Raw genomic sequence first — 16,415 nt, 5'->3', positions numbered from 1 at the left:
GGAAGGGGTTGCTAATGCTGTAGTGAGTGTGAAGTGATGGTTAGTACATGCCAAATTGAAAGTATATTAAGGAGAGTCTGGATGATTTACAGAGTGGAAACCCATCTTCAGCTTTGAGCCAATTCTAGAACTGTTTTGTTTCTCTACAAGGCCTGTCACTTCCTACTCTCTGCAGAACTTCTCCTGATATTCCTACTTGGCAACCTGAGGACAATCATTATTGACATCTCAAAGTAAATGTGCTCCCATGCTGCATCCACACTGTACCCACACAGATGTGGTTTATATTTAGAAACATTTTGAATCAGAAGTCATCTTCAGTTGCAGTCTTATTCCCTCTGTAAGGGGTTAGGCAAGAAGTGATGAGTGGGTAAGTAAAGAACTAGAGACTCTAACCTAAGAGTAAGAAGAAAGATTAAAGATTTTTCTTTTTTGGAAAGGGGTATTGTCCTTTGGAGAAATTGAAAGGTGAATTAGAGAAAGTGTCAGTAGAGACTGACCTCTGATAAGCAAACAGAAGGGCTTTGATAATCTTTTGAGGGAGCTGTATTAGAGTCCTTCTCGTATTTAGGAGGCCTAATCACCTTTGGGAACAAAAGAGGATTTTGAAGAATCTTATATAAACACACAAGATACATTTTAACTTTTTATTCTCTTATCCAAGCATGCTTAGATAATCCAGTGTGCTTTGTTCTTTGATTGATCTGTGACTATTAAATCAATAACTTTCAATTTATTTTATCTCTTTGTTTACAAAGGGGGATTAATGTTATTCAATGAGGTGCTGTGATTTCTGGAGACAGCCAATTCACCTAATTCAGCAGCTGAGATCTCAAGTTCTTATGAGACTACACACCTGTTAAAATGCCCCCATTTAAGCATTAACCCCAGGAAAAGCAATAATTGTGTTCACAGCTACATTTAACATCAGTGATAGAAACAGAACCAGAGTAACCTGGAAATGTGTCCTTTCTGTGGGCATTTGTTCATGAAAACTTCCTAAGCCTCTGCTATAACCTGACACTGTGCTCTTGACTGGGGAGATGGTCACCTAAGCTAAGGTAACACCTTAAACAGATATGTCTTCTAATGGCAGCATGCATAGAGTGCTGAGGGAGCATCAGAGAGAGAGAGTGAGAGAGAGAGAAAGAGAGAGAGAGAGAGAGACAGACAGACAGACAGACAGACTAGAGAGAAAGTCAGAAAAGGTTCTCCAGAGAAGAAAGTTTTGAGCTAGGTCTCAAGCAGTGAGAAGACTCTAGGTAGTGCTGATTCCCCAGAACGTGTAGAAGGAATGTGGATGGGATTATCAAGGACAGAATTTAACATGGACCATTTATATGGCTATTAACCTAAAATATCAATAAACATTTGTTGACTGAGCTCCCTCTTAAAGCAGGAACACAGCTGTAATGAATCATAAATATATTAAGCCTTGGAATCTTTGTACCCTAGTAGCTCTAGTCATTGAATGATACTTGTTCCTCGATTGCAGATACCCAGTTGTACTGAGTGTTAACTCTACACTTACTCTGTCAGGGGCCCTCTCTCATTGACTCAGGGTTTGGAATTACTTTTTTGAAAAATGTGGAAAAATGTATACGGCATACAATTGACATTTTTTACTATTTTTAAGGATGTGTAATGTTATCAGCCATTAGAGAAATGTAAATTAAAACTATAATAAGATATCATCACATACCTATATAAGAATGGATAAAATAAAAAATAGTAACAACACCAAATATTGACAAGTATGTGGGGAAACTTTAACACTTATACATTATCATTGGGGCTATATAATGGTACCATCTCTCTGGAGAATAGTTTGGCAATGTCTTAAAAAAACTGAACCTTGAAACTATCATAAAACCCAGCAATTGCACTCCTGGACATTTATTATAGAGAAATGAAAATTTATATTCACCCAAAACCTACATATAAATGTAGGAAGCTACATTTATAGCTTGGAAGTTTATGGAAGTTTATGGAAGCTTTGTTTGTGATACCTAAAAAGTAGAAACAAACCAGATGTACTTCAATAAACTGTGTTACATCCCTACCATGGAATGCTACTCAACAATAAAAAGAAATTAAATATTGACATACATGGCAACCTTGATGAATCTTCAGGGAATTATGTAGAGTGAAAACAGTAAATCTCAAAGGTTACAGATTCCGTGTTTCCATTTATATGATATTCTTGAAATTATAAAGTTATAGAATGAAGAATCTAAAGTTATAGATTAGTGGTGGTGAGGAGTTAAGTACAGGGCAAGGTGGAAGGAAGTGGGTATGGCTATAAAAGGGTAACAGGAGAGATCATTGTGTTGATGAAAATTTTCTGTATATTGAGTGTATCAATGTCAGTATTCTGATTGTGACATAGTACTATGGTTTTGAATTCTATTACCATTGAGGAAAACTGGTAAATGGTACATGGGATCTCTTTATATTATTCCTTACAACTTCATATGAAGGTAAAATTACCTCAAAATAAAACCTCAATTACAAGAATAAAAAAAGGGAAAAGCCAGAGGAAAAATTGATTAAATCCATAATTACTAAGCGAAATAAACATAGGTAGGCTGACAGAAATAAAATCCAACAAATAGCCCAGATTCTAGAGGCAAAAGTCAAAGAATAAATTACAGAAGAAAAATAATACACATAAAAGTTCATTATGGGAAATCCCACATTTAACTTCTAAAAAATCTCAGGAAGGACAGAATGAAATGAAAGAAGGAATTTATCCAAGAAATAATAGAAGCAAATTTTCCAGAGTAAAAGCATTACATGAGTGTATACATACAAATGCCATCTTTGTGAAATTTTAGAACTCAAAGAGGCTTAGAAACTTGCCCAATGTCATACAACTACTAAATCTAAGAACTTGGAATCCACAGTAGTGACACCTAGGACCTCTTTCTCTCTACCACATGGAACCCATGCCATACATGGAATACCATCAAAAGTTTTTTAGCATCTTATTAAATTGCTGCAACAACCATTGGCATCTGAATAGTATCCTCACATTCTTAACCTTATGTGAACCCCAACTATCCTATGAGATGCCCAGAAAAAGTGGTGACTGTCCTCATTTTATTCACATGTCTCCCCTACATTTCTTACCCAGTAATGTGAGTCAGAGACAGCCAGATGGATTCTTGCTCTGTGTCAAAGACATTTGAGTCAAGGAGACATGAGGGAGTTATTCTGTGGGTATAGAGGGGATCCTGGTAATGATTTCCCTGATCCTGAGAACAAACCTTAGGCAAGAGACTGGTCCTACTTCTTTCTCTGGATACTGTCCCCTGTCATGTGGTAATGAGATACCTGGAGTCATTTCCAGCCTGAGTGTGGGGCCAAGACAGTGTTGATGAGTGGCAGAGCATACAGGTGGAGATAACTGGTCCTGGACAATGCAACTGAGCTCTGAAACAAACAATGAGTCCTGACTTGTTCCACTTTTGACTCCCTGTCATAACACCTATATTACCAACACCTTCCTGTTTTGCATCTTCCTTTCCTTACAACCCAAACCATTTTAATCAATATAACAGAGCTGGTCAGTGACTACTCATGGTTATACAGCTTAGCAGATTTGGATTTCGATGGAGGTCTTCAGAACCAAATCTAGCATTCTTTCCACTATGCCCACTGATATACTCTATTTCCAATGTTTGTGCAGGACCTATTGTCTGGCTGACCCAACACTGCTCCCACTCTCTTCTCTGTTGTGTCCCTCTACTGTAATAGTTGCTCTGGTAGCTCGTCTACTCTGCTTGTCTCATTTTGATGACCAATAAGACATGAGGGAAACCTGTTTTGGAGCCTGTTGACATAGATTTTGCACTTCTGATAAAAATGTGTTGGTATCAGTTCCTCTGCATGCTTCCAACCTTAGATATAACAACCATAAAACCATCTGTGATGGGAGGGAGAGGCCAAGAGAATTATGAAGACCTGCCTCTGACATTACTTAAGAGACACTGAACTGATTCTCCAGACCTCTGCCCCAAGCCTTCTTGTTACAAGGGAGGAGATTATTTCCCTTTGTATGTAAACTAGTGTTAGCTAGGTTTTCTGTTACCCATAGTTGAAAGCATTCTTAAAAGAAATTTAATAAATTAATGCACCACCTTCCAGTTTACAAGGCATTAAGGAGGCTGAATGCAAAGGGATGACTGAAAGGCAGGTCTGGGGGAATGAGGCCAGGGTGTGAAGACATATCCCAGTGCAAAAAGGGCTTTTGGGGAATAGCAATCCCCATTGTGCCATCCGTGCTACATTCCTAAAAATGTGGATAGGAGTGAAATGTACAAAAGCTGAGCAACTGCTATACATGAGAGAAATCAGCCCAGCCCTTGCTCATTTCTCTGTCTCATCTTCCCTCTAAGGAAAGAGTTTGAGTCATGGGGCTCTTCACTTTACCTCTCTGTCCCCACCCAGCCCTCCTCTTCCTGCCCAAGTTGTCATGCAGCCAGAAGACCAAGCTGCTGTCCTTTCCCTTCCCTTCCATTCCCTGAATCTGGAATTGTTCAGGAACAAATTTACCTACTGAGCCAGTGCACCTTGGCAACATGAGGGACTTTCATTTTTTTGGCAAGTGGCACATTGCAGTTGAGGAATTCATACCAACTCCAGTATGATGAGATGCTATTGATCTAGGGAATTCCATCTTAACTGGAAAAAAGGGGTATTTTTTCAATTATGAATCCCTAACAGGAGAGAAGAAAAGTATTGCTTTTTAGTTTTGGAGCTCACACAGGTTGCTGAATGTGCCCCTGGATCTCGTGTTTAAGCTCCATAAAATCCAGAAGCAGAGCTCTCCATGTTAAGTCCTGGAGTAGCAGTGTTTGGGAATGGCAGGGCAGGTACCGTCCTGGCACTGAGGTGTGTGCCCTGCAATAGAGACTGGTAGGCAGGGTCTTCTGAGGATCATGGGCTTCCCTGTGGGGACAACCTTGGTAGACATGGAAACATTTGCAGGACAGGATGGCTTGCCAGGGTGTGGAATCTCATTGGTGGGTCTCCTCACCCAGAGCAGGAGCCAGCTGGCTGTCAGGATGATGGGATATGTCAGGGTGACACACCAAGAGGAGGCTGTCTAAAGCCATAATTGATGTGGAATTTGTATTTCACCACCTGCTCAAGACCTTCAGATGCTTTGCATGACTTTCTACAGACAGGCCTCGGGTATAGGTCATGCAGACTGAATCTTGCCTTCTCTGATCCTTCTCTGGAGTCAAAACAGCTGGTTCTAGTCCTGGGCTTTTCACTTGTCAGCCCCGACATTTCAGCATGTTGCTTTTCTGTGCCTGTTTCTTCATGGGCACACTGGGAACCTCAGAGATCATGATGAAGATGAGACTCCAAGCCTTTAAAATGCTTTTGATCCTGAGTAGACACTGAGAAGACATCTGGTCTTGTCCCTCTCAAATACTTCTCCAGTACAACTCACCCCACATCCAGGTCTTGTTGAAGCTGGTTCTTCCTTCTCATTCTCCTTGCTGCCTCCTAAATCTCCTCTTCTTCAGGGCAGCACTACTATCTGGCCCCGGTCTGGTGGACTTGGCCCTCTGAACATTTCTCTCGGCCTCTGTGATCTCATGCCTGCTATGCATCTCCTACGTGGTATGTCTGTCCTGTCTCCCCAAGAACATGTACTCCATGAGCCCCAAGAGGGTATGAGCTGATTTTTCCACAGAGAGTGGCCTACTGGGATGGAAGGGAGAGCTGTCTAGGATTGGGAAATTAGCAAGAAGCTAATGGAAATCAGGGAGAGGAGTAGAGACAGATGTCAGAATTCACATGGAAATAGACTCAGTTCTAGCAGATGTCTGAAACACAAGAGGTCTTCAGAGTGGTCCTGGAATCCTGGAATCACCTGAATGAGCTTTCTATCACTACTGTAACACACAGGAAAACTTAGGGGATTTATTATCTCATATTTCTTATCTTCCAGGTAAGGGTGGCTCAGATGGATCTCTGCTTAGAGTCTCATGAAGCCAAGATTAAGGTGTCTGCAGGCTGTGCTCCCTTCTGGTAGCTCTGGGATGGATCTGCTTCTGAGCTCACTCAGATTGTTGCCAGGATCCAGTTCCTTGCAGCTCTAAGACTGAGTCCCCATCCCTTGCTGGTTGTAAGCTGGGCTGCCCTTAGCTCCAGAAGGCCTCTTCATTCTGGAACTTGGGCCCAAATCTCAGAGTTAGCAACAATGTGTGGAATCCTGCTCATGGTGGGAATACCTCCCTCCCCTTTCAGATCTTTCCTGGGATCCTTCTGACCCCACTGTGATCTCTCTGACTCTTCCCACCCCATTTATTCTACCACCCCCACCCCTCCTCGTGTTCTCTCTGAGCCCCTGGAATATCTCTGACTCTCCCTTTGAGGCTTCTTTTCTGCTTTCAGCTGGAGAAAATTTTCTGTTTTTAAGGGCTCATGTGATTCAATGGGTCCACCTAGAGAATCTAGGGTCCTAGATAGTCACCCTTTCTTAGGGTCCATAACCTGAATTACTTCTGCAAAGTCACCTTTGCCATACAGGGTAACATGATGACATAACCACAGGTCCTGAGGATTAAGGCATGGGCTTCTTTGCAGTGGGTGTGGGGAGCATTGGTCTGCCTCCCACACCACCTGGATCAAGCCAGTATCACCCGTAGCCTGGCATGTCCCCCAACCAGGCTCCCTGCTTCCTCTGTCACCACCCTAAGTCTGTTCTGTGCACAGCAGACTGGTGTCAGTCTGTCATGCCCTTCTCTGTCATGTGCAGAGCCACCACTGACCTTCCTGTTACTCTTGGTAGTGCCATATATTCTGAATGCACTGAGAAACCAGTGGACTGTCACAAAAATGGGATATCAGAAACACAGTGACCACAAGCAGAGTGGGGCTAATCTCAAGGAGGCCTTGCCATCACAAGGCTTGAGCTTGGTGGTTTCAGGGTGCTGGGGAGACCCTGAAGGATTTTATTGTGTTCTTAAGATCCAAAGTCTTCATCTTTTGAGCAAGCATATAAATGGATGTCAAAGGTTTTCACTGAAAAAAAAAAAACCTTCTAAGTTGTCTATAAAGGAACAGAGAGAGTGAGATGAAGCTTGAGCTTGCCTTCACTAGCCTTTGCACAAGCAGTCTAGGCTGCATGTTTGACAGGTGGTTTTGTTGCCTGTATGTGTGTTTCAATGAGAGGATAGGACTGCAAGGAAGGAGGGAGGAGGAATGTGCATTCAGCTGAGTGTCATTTGCACTGACACCTCATCTGCAAGTGCCTCTTGTGGAGAATGAGCCCCAGGCTGTGCGCCTCCTCTAGTGGAAAAATCCAGAAGGCCACATTGCTCTGAGGTTATTTATTCTGTACTTCTTTCCATACTCAGCACTCTGGAAAATGCAGAGATTATATGTTACTGGATTCTCAGAAAAGAGAGCACTTAGGGGCTCAACTTTTGCAGCCAAGACTCAACCCTTGGTTCTCCTTCTCCTGCTCTGCTGTTACTTATGTTGTCAAGTCTCAGAGAGTCTGCTCCCTTGTGTCAACAGGCAGTAGGCAGTTCCAGATTTGTGTCTCAAATTTCACTAGTCCTTAGGAAACACAGCCTTTTCCTTGGTGGCTTATGCACAAATGTTAGAACTGAACAAAACTGGCTGAGCCTGGGTAATGTGCCTATTCTTGAGCCCTGACCTCTGAGATTAGGGGTTAAAAGATGCTGATCAACTTCATCAAACAAATTCACTGTTCCCTGAATCAGTAGTGATGAAGGGGGGCTCGTCTTGGGCCACATCCTTCTCCATGACCTAACCAGTATGTATGCATGAGTAGGTTATGACTCCACACAGATCTTGTACACCATCAGAAAGGCTCACCCAGAGAGGCATTTAATTATCCCACTTGTTTGCATCCATCCTTCCATCAACAGACAGTCAGGATTTTCTGTTGGGTGTCTGGGCCTGGAATGCTAAGGAAGGTGGTTCTTTTTTTTCTTTTTCTTTCTTTCTTTCTTTCTTTCTTTCTTTCTTTCTTTCTTTCTTTCTTTCTTTTTTTTTGTCTCTTGATCTCTATTTGATTTAATTAATTAATTAATTAATTAATTTCAATATATGAAATTTATTGTCAAATTGGTTTCCATACAACACCCAGTGCTCATCCCAAAAGGTGCCCTCCTCAATACCCATCACCCACCCTCCCCTCCCTCCCACCCCCATCAACCGTCAGTTTGTTCTCAGTTTTTAAGAGTCTCTTATGCTTTGGCTCTCTCCCACTCTAACCTCTTTTTTTTTCCTTCCCCTCCCCCATGGGTTTCTGTTAAGTTTCTCAGGATCCACATAAGAGTGAAACCATATGGTATCTGTCTTTCTCTGTATGGCTTATTTCACTTAGGATCACACTCTCCAGTTCCATCCACGTTGCTACAAAGGGCCATATTTCATTCTTTCTAATTTCCACGTAGTACTCCATGGTGTATATAAACCACAATTTCTTTATCCATTCATCAGTTGATGGACATTTAGGCTCTTTCCATAATTTGGCTATTGTTGAGAGTGCTGCTATAAACATTGGGGTACAAGCGCCCCTATGCATCAGTACTCCTATATCCCTTGGGTAAATTCCTAGCAGTGCTACTACTGGGTCATAGGTTAGGTCTATTTTTAGTTTTTTGAGGAACCTCCACACTGTTTTCCAGAGTGGCTGCACCAATTTGCATTCCCACCAACAGTGCAAGAGGGTTCCCATTTCTCCACATCCTCTCCAGCATCTATAGTCTCCTGATTTGTTCATTTTGGCCACTCTGACTGGCGTGAGGTGATATCTGAGTGTGATTTTGATTTGTATTTCCCTGATGAGGAGCGATGTTGAGCATCTTTTCATGTGCCTGATGGCCATCCGGATGTCTTCTTTAGAGAAGTGTCTCTTCATGTTTTCTGCCCATTTCTTCACTGGGTTATTTGTTTTTCGGGTGTGGAGTTTGGTGAGCTCTTTATAGATTTTGGATACTAGCCCTTTGTCTGATATGTCATTTGCAAATATCTTTTCCCATTCCATTGGTTGCCTTTAGTTTTGTTGATTGTTTCCTTTTCAGTGCAGAAGCTTTTTTTTATCTTCATAAGGTCCCAGTAGTTCATTTTTGCTTTTAATTCCCTTGCCTTTGGGGACGTGTCAAGTAAGAAATTGCTACGATTGAGGTCAGAGAGGTCTTTTCCTGCTTTCTCCTCTAGGGATTTGATGGTTTCCTGTCTCACATTTAGGTCCTTTATCCATTTTGAGTTTGTTTTTTTGAATGGTGTGAGAAAGTGGTCTAGTTTCAACCTTCTGCATGTTGCTGTCCAGTTCTTCCAGCACCGTTTGTTAAAGAGACTGTCTTTTTTCCATTGGATGTTCTTTCCTGCTTTGTCAAAGATGAGTTGGCCATACGTTTGTGGGTCTAGTTCTGGGGTTTCTATTCTATTCCATTGGTCTATGTGTCTGTTTTGGTGCCAATACCATGCTGTCTTGATGATTACAGCTTTGTAGTAGAGGCTGAAGTCTGGGATTGTGATGCTTCCTGCTTTGGTCTTCTTCAAAATTACTTTGGCTATCCGGGGCCTTTTGTGGTTCCATATGAATTTTAGGATTGCTTGTTCTAGCTTCAAGAAGAATGCTGGTGCAATTTTGATTGGGATTGCATTGAATGTGTAGATAGCTTTGGGTAATATTGACATTTTAACAATATTTATTCTTCTGATCCATGAGCACGGAATGTTTTTTCATTTCTTTATGTCTTCTTCAATTTCCTTCATAAGCTTTCTATAGTTTTCAGCATACAGATCTTTTACATGTTTGGTTAGGTTTATTCCTAGGTATTTTATGCTTCTTGGTGCAATTGTGAATGGGATCAGTTTATTTGTCTTTCTGTTGCTTCATTATTAGTGTATAAGAATGCAACTGATTTCTGTACTTTGATTTTTTATCCTGCAACTTTGCTGAATTCATGTATCACTTCTAGCACACTTTTGGTGGAGTCTATCGGATTTTCCATGTATAATATCATGTCATCTGCAAAAAGCGAAAGCTTGACTTCATCTTTGCCAATTTTGATGCCTTTGATTTCCTTTTGTTGTCTGATTGCTGATGCTAGAACTTCCAACACTATGTTAAACAGCAGCGGTGAGAGTGGACATCCCTGTCGTGTTCCTGATCTCAGGGAAAAAGCTCTCAGTTTTTCCCCATTGAAGATGATGTTAGCTGTGGGCTTTTCATAAATGGCTTTTATGATGTTTAAGTATGTTCCTTCTATCCCGACTTTCTCAAGTGTTTTTATTAAGAAAGGATCCTGAATTTTGTCAAATGCTTTTTCTGCATCTATTGACAGGATCATATGGTTCTTATCTTTTCTTTTATTAATGTGAATTATCACGTTGATTGATTTGTGAATGTTGAACCAGCCCTGCATCCCAGGAATGAATCCCACTTGATCATGGTGAATAATTCATTTTATCAGATGTTGAATTCGATTTGCTAGTATCTTATTGAGAATTTTTGCATCCATATTCATCAAGGACATTGGCCTGTAGTTCTCTTTTTTTACTGAGTCTCTGTCTGGTTTAGGAATCACAGTAACTGGCTTCATAGAATGAGTCTGGAAGTTTTGCTTCCCTTTCTATTTTTTGGATTAGCTTGAGAAGGATAGGTATTATCTCTGCTTTCAATGTCTGGTAGAATTCCCCAGGGAAGCCATTTGGTCCTGGACTGTTATTTGTTGGGAGATTTTTGACAACTGATTCAATTTCTTCGCTGGTTATTGGTCTGTTCAAGCTTTCTATTTCCTCCTTATTGAGTTTTGGACATGTGTGGGTGTTTAGGAATTTGTCCATTTCTTCCAGGTTGTCCAGTGTGTTGGCATATAATTTTTCCTTGTATTCCCTGATAATTGCTTGTATTTCTGAGGGATTGATTGTAACAATTCCATTTTCATTCATGATTTTATCTATTTGGGTCCTCTCCCTTTTCTTTTTGAGAAGCCTGGCTAGAGGTTTATCAATTTTGTTTATTTAAAAAAAAAACATCTCGTGGTTTCATTGATCTGCTCTACCTTTTTTTTTTTAGAATCTATATTGTTTATTTCTGCGCTGATCTTTATTATTTCTCTTCTTCTGCTGGGTTTAGGCTGCCTTTGCTGTTCTGCTTCTATTTCCGTTAGGTTTGCTCTTAGAGTTTGTATTTGGGATTTTTCTTGTTTTTTGAGATAGGCCTGGATTACAATGTATTTTCCTCTCAGGACTGCCTTTGCTGCATCCCAAAGTGTTTTGATTGTTGTATTTTCATTTTCGTTTGTTTCCTTATATTTTAAAATTTCTTCTCTAATTGCCTGATTGACCCATTCATTCTTTAGTAGGGTGTTCTTTAACCTCCATGCTTTTGGAGGTTTTCCAGACTTTTTCCTGTGGTTGATTTCAAGTTTCATGGCATTGTGTTCTGAAAGTGTGCATGGTATGATCTCAAGTCTTTTATACCTATTAATGGATGTTTTGTGACCCAGTATGCGATCTCTTTTGGAGAATGTTCCATGTGTACTCAAGAAGAAAGTATATTATTTTGCTTTGGGATGCAGAGTTCTAAATATATCTGTCAAGTCCATCTTATCCAATGTATCATTCAGGGCCCTTGTTTCTTTATTGACCATGTGTCTAGATGATCTATCCATTTCTGTAAGTGGAGTGTAAATTCCCCTGCAATTACCACATTCTTATCAGTAAGGTTGCTTATGTTTGTGATTAATTGTTTTATATATTTGGGGGCTCACATATTCAGCACATAGACATTTATAATTGTTAGCTCTTCTTGATGGATAGACCCTGTAATTATTATATAATGCCCTTCTTCATCTCTTGTTACAGCCTTTAATTTAAAGTCTAGTTTGTCTGATATAAGTATGGCTACTCCAGCTTTCTTTTGACTTCCAGTAGCATGATAGATAGTTCTGCATCCCCTCACTTTCAATGAAGGTGTCCTCAGGTCTAAAATGAGTCTCTTGTAGACAGCAAATAGATGTGTCTTGTTTTTTTTTTTTTATCCATTCTGTTACCCTATGTCTTTTGGTTGGAGCATTTAGTCCATTTACCTTCAATGTTATTATTGAAAGATATGGGTTTCGAGTCATTGTGATGTCTGTAGGTTTCATGCTTGTAGCGATGTCTCTGGTACTTTGTCTCACAGGATCCCCCTTAAGATCTCTTGTAGGGCTGGTTTAGTGGTGACGAATTCCTTCGGTTTTGTTTGTTTGGGAAGATCTTTATATCTCCTTCTATTCTGAATGACAGACTTGCTGGATAAAGGATTCTCGGCTGCATATTTTTTCTGTTCATCACGTTGAAGATTTCCTGCCATTCCTTTCTGGCCTGCCAAGTTTCAGTAGAGAGATCCATCATGAGTCTTATCGGCCCCCCTTTATATGTAGAGCACGTTTATCCCTTGCTGCTTTCAGAATTTTCTCTTTATCCTTGTATTTTGCCAGTTTCACTATGATATGTTGTGCAGAAGATTGATTCAAGTTATGTCTGAAGGGAGTTGTCTGTGCCTCTTGGATTTAGGAGGGTGGTTCTTATCTGAGATCTCATTCTACTGCTCTGAAGACACCTGTTCTCTCCTAGAGTTGTTAGCCTGTCTTACATTTTCCTTTAAAATGTAAATAAATGCCACCACGTCCCACAGTGATTTGCCAATTCTCCTTAACATTTCCTCTTTTCTATCACATAGAACTGTCATAGTCCTATCTGTAAATAAATTTCAGTATTTATAAGCAGTAAACTTATTTTCTGGTTGTCAGTGTTTTGTTTGTTTTCTGCAGATATTTGCAAAGCAATCACTTTGATAGTACCTGTAAAGTAATCATCAAATCAAAGCCTGTGAGATGATCTGAATATTGCAGAACAAAAGGTAATAGAAACCTACTACTAAGATAAACTGAAATTTTATTTTACTTTAAAAATTTTGATTCCAGGTAATGGGACACTGATTGGAGCATCGTCAAATGTAGTTTGTGCAGGAATTGCTGAGCAGCATGGATATGGATTCTCTTTCATGGAATTTTTCAGGTACTTTAAAGCTCATTTTAGATTTCTGTTTATTTGATCCCGAAGCTCACTTAATTAAAAAAAATAGCAATATGTACTGTTAAGCACTAGGATAAACATGTTTTTAGCAATTAGAGAGATGTTAGTGTTAGGTGAGCTTAGCTAAAAGAAAACACACATTAAAAATTTATTGCTGAGATTAGCTTCATAACCCAGAGCATGATTCAGGTATTCTGAATAAGATTGACTCTAGGGGTCAGTAAATGGTTGTGGGATTCCTGGGTATTTTATGTTGTTCTCTTGAAAATTCCAACTGGGAATTGTGCGTTGACTATCAATGATGGGCTGCATAATGAGAATCTGTAGACCTACCAGATTGCCCAGTGAAAAATCTTGTACTTGAAAGGACCCAGGAATATTGCAGACAGAGGCAGCCTGGCAACATGCATTCATGTGTGGACACCTATCAGGAGGGCAGCACAGAGATGAAGCCCTGGGTGAGGAAAAACAGCCAATGCTTGCTCCTACAAAGGAAAAGCTGCTCCAAAGGAGCAGGGCCCATGCTGGAGTCCTAACTCCCTGCATGCCTGTTTTCATATGGCATCACTGAACTTTGAAAGTAGGTGAATGGACAGAATTGCCACTGGCAGCTCCAGAAAATGGTGCTGCTAAAATGAACCGACATTTGGTGTTGAACAAGATTTCTGTTGACGTTCTTGGATTGTAAGCTCACAGCTCATGTATGCACAGTGAAGGTTCTCAGAACAAGCCCTGCTTAAGATTTGAAACCGTAGCTCTGCCTGAGAGGCAGAGTGACCTGAAGCCTATGGAGACTGTGACCTTGGGCTTCTACAGGGCACTACTTGGCTGGGCTGGGCCTGGGATAAAACTCCACTGTCATACCTTGGTAAGAACCAACATCAATTTCTGTGCATAATGCTGACTTTTGGCAGACTTATACTGGCCATTTCTGTTTGAGTGACTAGTAATTCTTGACAGTTTTACTCAGACACTAAAATTAGTTAATCAAAACTCCTGGAAGACTTGGGCATGGGATGGAGGGACGAGGCTGGACAATGAGCTGTGGGGATACCAAATGTGCTCTACTCTCAGGAGGACTCTGGAACATTGTTGCCCCCACTACTAAGAGATGGGATCAGAAACTTATCACTTGACCACCATCTTCCTGTTAGAGTTCATCTTCCTCTGCTAAGCATAAAAGAAATAATCCTATCACTTAAACAAGGCTGTCATTCAAATGTCCCTGGTCTCCTTTGTGAGCCAGGCATGTGATACCCTGGCCCTCTACCTGCTGACAACCATGGCTGGAATCAATATAGGGACTCTCATGGCCATTTAACAACACTGGTTGGTCTCACAAGTAGGCTTGAGAGGGCTGGTATTAATATCATAAAAGATTAAAGGATTTTTAGGGCAACAGTACACCCTGGTCTGATATTTTCTCCAGTGTAACTTTGAAATAATAATAAGGACATCTGCTTGACTAAAAGGTCGGTGTGCAGCCACTCAGATCATGCATAGAGCCCAGGGTTTAGCTCTAGCAGGTGATGTATTGCACACTGAACTTTCCAATATGTGCCCCTTGTGTGCAGAGTTACAGTGGTGAAAGCTAGGATAATATTTAGTAGCTTGGGAGCCTCAGAAAGACAAGGGCAAGACTGTCAGTTTCTCTTCCAAAACCTCTTTAGCTAGTGCCTTAACAATGGCATCCACCTTCTTAGATGGAGAAAAAATATCTCTCTGGTTAGTAATGTTCAAGAGCCACATCTTATTTCTGTCTGGTTCCACCTCTGATCATTCTTCTTGTCAGGTCCTTGCTGCTCAGAAATCAGAGCAGTTTTCTCATAAATGGTCATCTAATTGTTCAGCCCATATTTGCATAAAATTCTTGGTTTGAAGTTACAAATGTATTAAATGGACTTTTATCTACCTAATTTCAAAATTTCTTTCACAAAAGGTGGCTACCTATGATACACAGTGCAAAATGTTGACTTCCCACTTTATTAAAAAAATTACTATTTTGGGGGGGTGCCTAGGTGGCTCAGGCAGTTAAGCATCCGACTTTGGCTCAGCTCATGATCTTGAGGTTTGTGAATTTGAGCCCTACGTCGGGCTCTGTGCTGACAGCTCTGAGCCTGGAGCCTGCTTCAGATTCTATGTCTCCCTCTCTCTCTGTCCCTCCCCACTTGTGCCCTGTCTCTCTTTATCAAAATAAATAAATATAAATTTTTCTTAATAAAAAATCCCATTTTTAATGACTATATGAATATATATCCAAAGGGAAATGTAAAGGTAAAGGAATAAAATATAAAAGTAACTCATAATTTTGCTACCCAGAAATAACAACTAATCAAAATTTTGTGTTTTCTTCCATTTTCTCCTCCTCTCTTGATACATAGATATTTGTTAAAAAAATTTTAATCTCATTGTGTCTTACCTTTCATTTTTCAACATATATTGGAACATCTTATTAGGTCATTAGTTATTCTTTCAAAATAGGATATGTTTATACCTACAACATGTGGATATATCACTATTTTACTTTTGTTGGGCATATAGGTTGCTTCCTATTCTTTGTTATCATAATTAATGCTGTGTTGAATATCTTCACAGATAAAAATTTGTTTCATTATTGCTAGTTGAAAATAAACTTCCTGACATACAATTGCTGGCTAAGTGAATGGTTTTTTAATTAAGTTTTTCTGTTTAATTCCATTATAGTTAACATATACTGTTATATTGGTTTCAGATATACAATATAGTGATTCAACACTTCCTTACATCACTCTCTGCTCATCATGACAAGTGCACTCATTAACCTCATCACCTATTTCACCTCTCCCCTCCCCCACCTTCCCTCTTAAACCATTAGTTCTCTATAGTTTCTTGATTTGTCTCTTTTTACCCCCTTTGTTCATTTATTTCTTAAATTCCACATATGAGTGAAATCAAATGTATTTGTCTTTCTCTGACTGACTTATTTTGCTAAGAATTATACTTCCTATATCCATTCATGTTGTTGCAAATAGCAAGATTTCATTCTTTTTTATGGCTGAATAATACTTCATTGTATATATATAACACATACTGTTTATCCATTCATCTATCCATGGACATTTGGGCTGCTTCCATACTATGGCTATTGTAAATAGTGCTGCAATAAACATTGGGGTGCATATATCCTTTTGAATTAGTGTTCTCATATTATTTGGGTAAATACTCTGTAGTATCATTACCAGATCGTATGCTAGTTCTATTTTTTAATTTTTTGAGGAAACTGCATACTGACTTTCACAGTGACTACACCAATTTTCATTCCCATCAACAGTGCACAAAGGTTCCCT

General features: G+C 40.0%; 1 protein-coding gene across 1 annotated transcript in view; it reads left to right on the top strand.

Annotated features, from left to right (window-relative positions):
* The window catches only part of OCA2 (OCA2 melanosomal transmembrane protein), a 504,528-nt gene that overhangs the window by 333,919 nt on the left and 154,194 nt on the right, over nucleotides 1-16,415 (top strand). Inside the window, exon 23 of the mRNA XM_043554904.1 lies at nucleotides 12,978-13,071. Within this exon, the coding sequence (XP_043410839.1) occupies nucleotides 12,978-13,071 (94 nt within the window). The remainder of the gene's footprint in view (nucleotides 1-12,977; nucleotides 13,072-16,415) is intronic.

The sequence above is a fragment of the Prionailurus bengalensis genome, chromosome B3 (genome assembly GCF_016509475.1).
Source record: "Prionailurus bengalensis isolate Pbe53 chromosome B3, Fcat_Pben_1.1_paternal_pri, whole genome shotgun sequence".
Classification (NCBI taxonomy): domain Eukaryota; kingdom Metazoa; phylum Chordata; class Mammalia; order Carnivora; family Felidae; genus Prionailurus; species Prionailurus bengalensis.
Note: the sequence above shows the minus strand (reverse complement) of the source record. Positions and strands in the feature narration are given on the sequence as shown.